Source organism: Micropterus dolomieu, linkage group LG01 (assembly GCF_021292245.1).
Source record: "Micropterus dolomieu isolate WLL.071019.BEF.003 ecotype Adirondacks linkage group LG01, ASM2129224v1, whole genome shotgun sequence".
In the NCBI taxonomy this organism is placed as follows: Eukaryota; Metazoa; Chordata; class Actinopteri; order Centrarchiformes; family Centrarchidae; genus Micropterus; species Micropterus dolomieu.
This window is the reverse complement of record NC_060150.1, coordinates 45,244,623-45,252,256: the sequence shown is the minus strand read 5'-3', so window position 1 is coordinate 45,252,256 and position 7,634 is coordinate 45,244,623. Positions and strand designations below refer to the sequence as shown.

The 7,634-nt window shown below is 40.5% G+C and overlaps 1 protein-coding gene across 1 annotated transcript; it reads right to left on the bottom strand.

Moving 5' to 3' along the window:
- Window positions 1-1,295: 1,295 nt before the first annotated feature.
- On the bottom strand, window positions 1,296-4,969 carry LOC123973176 (V-set domain-containing T-cell activation inhibitor 1-like). Its single transcript, XM_046053066.1, has 3 exons — window positions 4,784-4,969; window positions 3,111-3,422; window positions 1,296-1,566 (listed from the first exon to the last, which is right to left on the bottom strand). The coding sequence occupies exons 1-3, from the start codon at window positions 4,851-4,853 to the stop codon at window positions 1,490-1,492; spliced, it is 459 nt and encodes a 152-aa protein (XP_045909022.1). The 5' UTR covers window positions 4,854-4,969; the 3' UTR covers window positions 1,296-1,489.
- Between the last annotated feature and the right edge of the window lie 2,665 nt (window positions 4,970-7,634).

Below are 7,634 nucleotides of genomic sequence, written 5' to 3'. Positions count from 1 at the left end.
CCACAGAAAATTCGTGCACGTAGGTGAAACGTGCGGCGGGGGCTGCTTCGTTAAAAGTCACTTCCTGTTGCCAGCAGGTGGCGCTATGACTGTGGGTGAATGTCAGCATGTACATGTGTTCAGGGCGGGACTCTCATCCTACATGTACAGTTTGGTGCAGATGTGAGCATATACACTGAAGTTACGACAACTTCCTGTGTCATGGCGAAGACTTGATCTTTGACGCCACGCCACGGACACGCCCATTGACGAAAACTCGCAAATAGCACAACTTTTCATCTTCAATGTCTTTAGAAGGCACAGCAGAAATTTGAGGTCGGTCGGACTAAATCCCTAGGAGGAGTTCGTTAAAGTACGAAGTGTGTAAATCATCCAAAATTTTACGTAATATTCAAAATGACCGACTTCCTGTTGGGTTTAGGCTATGGCTCCAAGAGACTTTTTTGTGCGTCTAGACAAGATACACGTACCACAGAAAATTCGTGCACGTAGGTGAAACGTGCGGCGGGGGCTGCTTCGTTAAAGGTCACTTTCTGTTGCCAGCAGGTGGCGCTATGACTGTGGGTGAATGTCGGCATGTACATGTGTTCAGGGCGGGACTCTCATCCTACATGTACATGCCGACATTCTACATCTGGACCAAACATCCTACAGTTTGGTCCAGATGTGAGCATGTACACTGAAGTTACAACAACTTCCTGTTTCCTAGCGAATCATCGACGCCACGGACACGCCCATTGACGAAAACTCGCAAATAGCACAACTTTTCATCGTCAATGCCCTTAGAAGGCACAGCAGAAATTTGACGTCGATCCGACTAAATCCCTAGGAGGAGTTCGTTAAAGTACGAAGTGTGTAAATCATCCAAAAATGGCCGTAAAATTCAAAATGGCCGACTTCCTGTTGACTTTAGGCTATGGGTTCTTGAGGCTTTTTTGTGCGTCTTGATATGATACATGTCCCCAGAAAATTTCGTACATGTAGGTTGAACGTGAACGAGGGGCTAATCTTTTCCAATTTTCTAGGTGGCCCTAGCGAGTCATTTTGCCACGCCCATGTGCGAAACTTGTAGAATACGAATCTTCAAATTCAATAGGGACCTCACACGGTCGTGCTCGGGCCCTAAATATAATCTTAGCAAATTCAATAGGGACCTCGCACGGTCGTGCTCGGGCCCTAAATATAATCTTAGCAAATTCAATAGGGACCTCGCACGGTCGTGCTCGGGCCCTAATAATCTTAGCAAATTCAATAGGGACCTCGCACGGTCGTGCTCGGGCCCTAATAACTGGTCTGGTGGACAAATCAGGGCAAAGTACCTCAGACACTGCCTTTCTTTTCAAACCTCTAAATATTCATAATCAAATAAACTAGTGCTTCACCACAGAAAGCCTTGTTTTGATTGTTTTGAGGGTTTTGCAATCAGCACAAGACATTTCTCACAAAACTAAGTTTGCAGGTGCAGGTGTCCCTAATCTACTAGATGACCTTATTCTCTCACATACTGGCATAAATATCTTGCTCCTCTTCCTGGGAGTGAAATGTTATCAGTCAGATGTGTTGTAGCTGAGAGAGAAAAGAGAAAATGTACATTTTCACCAGTTTGACAACACATGGTCTGCATTTACTCTGTTAAACATGTTTAGCTCTTTGAGTCTTAAAACATTCTGTAAACTCACCTGCTGCTCAGTTGTTTTTGTAAAGCTCAAGTTCACTGAACTTAAGATAACAGTTTCAAGGATCTGTCACATGTTGCAGTCTTGTGCACTTGAGTGTGTGTCCATACGTTACTGAGTAAGTTGTTGCGATGGAAAATGCCAAAGCAAGACAGACATAACCCCTGACTAACACTGGTTTTCCACAGACACAGTACTGATCAAGAAGTAAGCATAAATGTTTCCACTGAAGCTATAAAGCACTGAGCACTGAGACGTGCTATTATGGCACTGCTTCATTGCAGGGCAAACCAGGTCCAGGTCTGAGATCGTTTTGTTCCTTTAAATCAAGCCACATTTTGCACTAAACAGGTTTAATCAACACATGTATGGCAGAATTGGTCACTGGAGAGAAAGCACTGTCTCTCTGTTTGGCTCTCAGGACCTTTGTATATTTTAACTGAATATCTGAAGCCTGGAGTTTAAATTCTTGTTTTACTTTTTACTAGTCGCTCTCCTAACTGTATCAGAGTTGTAATTAACTGATTTTACACCACAAAGTGTTTACAGGTGGAAATGTCAAACAAGTTTGAAAATGGAAATTTCCCAGTTGAAATTTTCTTCTTCAGACCTCAAAGCGTTCCAGATGCATGATGGTTCATGGCTCCGCAAGTGAGCAAAAACAAGGCTGACCGTGACAAACTGATGTGTCTTTGTCAAGTGTGCACAGAATTGAACCCTCAGCAGTGCCCTTGGTCTACCTATAATAACACTGACAACATATTTCTACATAAATTTATATGCAGAACGGGTAGTTTGTGTAATTTTCATTAAATACAGGAAACTATTCTACTTCTTTGGTTTACCCTTTACAATGTGTTCTTCCATGGGAGCTGCCATTGTTGTGTGACTTCATTCAGCTCCTTCCCGTGAAGTCGGGGTACATATTTTTTCAGCGAATTCACAAGTTGGAACTCCAACGTCAATTGGCATTTCATGGTACTTTTATTATTTGTAGTTTTGAAATTTCAAAGTTCCAAGTCGTCTGGAACGCAGCATTAGTTTACAAAACCTCTGTAGCCCTTAGTTCCTTTCTGCTCCAGGCTAGAGGCTCTAGCCTGCATTAGCCTCTACTTGCATAACACACCAGAATATCAGATCGAACTGTTGCCAATCAGACTGCATTGCGGAAAATGTAGGTGCCAGGTTTTGAAAAAATGTGTGGAATAAAAAAGACTATATCTTTGCATGTCTTGTACTTTTGGTTATAACCTATTTATAGTAATGCTTAGTAAGTTATAAATTCTGAAATCAATAAATAAATGAAAAAGAAGGTTAACTTAATGAGTTCTTAATAGACAGTTACTGCTTAGAAATTACTGCAAATATATACAAAACTGCAGCAAATGGCATTTCTTGTGATTGTGTTTCCTGTTTTAACTATGGATGTCATACCTTCCACCTGTAGGTTAATTAAAGACTCCATGTTGCCAGTGACGGTGCTGGTGTAGCACTTGTATCTGCCCTGGTCCTGAACCTGTACATCTGTAAGCTGGAGTGCAGCATTTCCTGTGGAGATCTGGTCCTTGAACAGTGATGTCCTGCCGCTGAAATTCTGGCCCTGGAATGCGAGCTGGTCTTGGTTGTGGTAGTAGGAGTGAACAGGAGTGTTTCCTGTCACCTGAATCCAATGGATGACCACGTCAGAGCTGGCCCGAAAAGTGCACGGTAAGATGCAGCTTTGCATGAACACACAGATTTCAGCATCTGTAAAACATCAAAGAGACATTAATCAAGGTTCAGTTCTCACATTTATGTGTTCTGTTGAGATTAAGTAGAGATGGACGAGTCATTGGTTTCTACTGATATGTATAACTGTGTGTCATCTGCGTAAAAAGAGAGCAATAAATTATGTTGGTGAATCATGTGATCTTAGCAGAATGACCATAATAATAATTATCTTGTGCTGATATGTTTAACATTGTGTTGTCTGCGTAATAGAAGAATAGATTGTGTTATAAAAAGATTTTGAAGCTGTTGCTCCTATCAATAAAATAATTAATAGTAATAACAATAATTACAACTTATTGAGCTAGTTGTAAGTTGCTGCATGAAATAAAAGAAAATATATAGAGAGGATTAACAATGGATTTATTGTTTTGTTTTGACATGAGAACTGTTTGGTGTTTTCAGATCAATGAGCATTTGTTTTTATTTTTGACATAAGGGCTTTTGGTCCAATAGGACATTTTTCAAACTATTAGGGTTTTGGACACTAGTATGGCAACAAAATGCCTGCTGCTGCTGAGACGAGTTTGAGATTTATATTGTATCCACTGTAAAAAACATAAAAAAAAAACCCCTCATCATTTAAAAGTCAGCATTGGGATGAGAAGTTTGGGTGGCATTGAGATCAATTGTTTTATATGCTTAGACATTTAACACAGAACACAAATTCAGTGTGAGTTACAACATATAACTAGTCGTCTTCTGTCTACAGTACTCCATAACTGATTTATTTTATTGTTTTTCCTCGTTTAATAACCATGGTCACTCCAGACTTTGTGAAAGTTCAAAGTGTGACTCTGCTAATAATCAATCTCTTTCTGTTCTATCTGTTAGCAATTATATGTTGTTTTTAAGACCTTAAGGAAAGGATTTGTTTGTTGACTCACACACTTTAGAAAGACATATTTACCACTTAGCTCTCGTGGTAACCTATACAAGTTATGTGAGATTGTCAGACACACAGTTAAAGTGTCATTTAGTTTTTTTTAAAGCTTAAACCAGTGATACTCAATAGAAGCTTATATTTCATTAATGTTGTTTTTCAAAGCTTGGACAAAAGAAAGAGAATTCTCCTGAGGTGGAAGCTAAAATTTCATTGGATATATATCTGAAAACCTTGGCACATATAACCGAAACTGAAGGTCTCTGTGAAAAGTGAGAAAATATGTTTGTTTCTTAGGTGGATTGACTCCATAGATTTAATAATAGATCTATTAATTCTTTATGTTTCCTAGTATTCTTGATTTCTTGGATGAAAACAAACAGTGCACCAAGTTCAAACAAATCTATGATTTATTTTTAGAGTGGAATAAGATCTGACGGGCTGACGCTTCACTCACCTCCTCTGGTAAAAGTCCATAGAAAGGTCAAGACCACCAAAAACACGCTGCTTTTGCCTGCAGCCGTCATCCTTTTGATAAATATTCCTTGGAAAGAATGGCAATCCTCAAGGAGCGTGACAAATAACTTGTCTGACTAGTCACTCAACTGAACAGCTGAAGCTCTAACTTTAGCTGACTGGGGTGGGTGTGTGTGTGTGTGTGTGTGTGTGTGTGTGTGCAGTGTGTGACTGCCCAATGAACATTGTAAGATATTAGCTGGTCTCGAGAGAAACAATTTTAGATAAGGAACTTGTATGTGAACAGTGACCATGACCAGTGACCTACTTTATTATCTGTTGTCTCAGTAAACACGATCTTATTTAAAGCCAAACTAACTTTCAATCAATTTTATCAATCCTTACAGGAAGTGAGATTTAGTCCAGTTTTAGTCATATGTGTGGGTGGCGACGGGGTAGTGGATAAGACACAAGCCTTTGGTGTAGGAGACCTGTTTGATTCCCACTGTGACACCTCCACCAATGTGTCCCTGAGCAAGACACTTAACCCCTAATATGTCTAAGTTACTTTGGATAAAAGTGTCAGCTAAGTGAATAAACTTAAATGTATCCAGCAGTCAATTATTCATTACTTGTAAGTACTACGACTGCTACTACTTGTGAGTAATTGACAGTTTTCTTTGTAACCTCCACCCACAAGAGATATGGTATGGTGAACTTTGCCTTTGATGGATTAATGATTGGTAAATTTTTTGGGCTGGGGCTATGTGTCACCTTTGTGACTTTGGACTTGGGCACAGCACAACAGAATTTCAACAGGCACACAGAGTAAATTTAAAATTGTGTAATCTTTGGGAAAATGGGTTAGTTTCCTAATTTGTTCCCTAGTCTCTCTCCGACTACAGCGACAACACCGCAGCTAACGGCATGTTGCCCACTAACACCACAGAACAACCAGCCCCCAACACAACACAGACTCCAACATAAACTGCACGTGAGGATAAAAACAACAATAAAGGTTTATGTGCTGAAGCCTGTCAGGCCAAACGTGATTCAGATGATCTCGGTGAAAACAGTCAGCATCAGAAAGGCTGGGGTCACAGAGAGACATTAGCTCGCCGGCTAACACCTTGCAGTTGCTAATGTTAGCCGGTGTGTGGGAGATAAAAAACCCCAGTCCGGGCCAGAGGCCTAACGGGCCCTCACACACATTCTTTTGGATGTAACTGTAACTTAGACCTAGATGAACTGCTGTCCTTTTAACATAAATGGTAAACCTTTCAATGAGACAGATTCCAGTAAAGTTCAAATTAAATCAAGTTTAATGATAATTTCAAGCAAATAAACAAATAAACTAATACATGTGCATCCGAGCTGGTCCCGGGAGCAGACTCCCTAAACTCTGTATGACATTGGTTAAGATGTCCCGTCTTGCTCCTCCTATTGTGGGTCTCATAGTAAGACCCACCTTTTCCACCTCCACACATATTCAATATTAAAACAATAGCATATTCTACCCTACAACACTTCTAAAGAAATAAGAGTGAAACGTGACATCAGAAATAAGACATCATCTTGTAAAAAGTGTATGTGCATAAGACAAACAAGCACAGGTTTGTGTGCTGTGTCACAGGCTGACCTTCAGAGCTGTAGACTTCTCTCATTGGCCCCTTTGTATTCATAAATCTAGTCTTCCACACTTATCAGGCCCTCCTTACCAAGGCCTCTTATGTTTATAAATCTTAGTTTACTCTTATCGAGCCTGGACCCAGGTGCTATCAACTTTATGTGAGAATCCAACAAGGCCCCATTGTTTCTTGTTTGGATGTCTTAATCATTTTGGATCATGGTCTTCACCCTGACTTTCGCTTTGACCAATTCGCAACACTGTTTGACTAGCCGGGTGTGTCTTGTGACGTGTGTCTGTTCTTTACAAAAATGTGAAGGGCGCAGCCTGAGAGCAACAAGGCTGAGCGAGTGAACCTCAGAGTGCACCTCAGAGTTCAGTGTATCTTTCAATAAACATCTTCTAATAAACGTGCTAAACATATCCTAATCAAGCTAGGCATATAAAATATTCAAACATCATACCTAACTAAAATATCTTCAACAGGTGCAATATATAATATGTAACGTTATGCCCCTCCACATTACTTCACCAGCTAACTCTGTCCACATTACAATGTGTACAACCAGTATCAAAGTGTTGATTTAGCCTGCAAGAAATGATGTAATGCAAATGTGGAGTGATTTGTTTATACTAGTCTTAATGCAGGCAGGAGCTGCTTTAGCACAGATCTCCACCATCTCTGTACCTTATATGACCTTCATAATATACAATAATGGACCATAACAGCGCAGGCCAACAACACAGTGGAAGAACAGTAATGTCACTTACTGCGGTCTAACTGTTATAAAGTGTAGCAATAGTCTCATTATAATATTGTGTCCAGCTCACTAACTGTTTCATTATCTGCCAGTCCATGTAGCTGTGCTCACATTGCTGAGCCTCTGGTGAAAGATACACAAATGGTAAGTTTTTGAAAAGCAGACAGGCGAGCTAACGACGATGTAGCACGTCGACTAAATGCAGTAAATGTAACGTTATCATGTAACGAGCATGGATTAGTTAAACCTGCAGCTGATAAAATATTACTGTAACGTTGCAGTGGGAGTTTACCTGAGTTTCCAGCATGTTGTGTGAAGCTGTCTCCCTGTCTGTCTATAACCGCTGTCACTCTTTATTTCCGGGACGATTGGGCCGATATGTGGCTCGCTGCGCTGAATGAAAGGTACGGCGGTGGTGGTGATCTGCATATGAGCCGGGAACGTTGAAGTAACAGAGTCTGAAC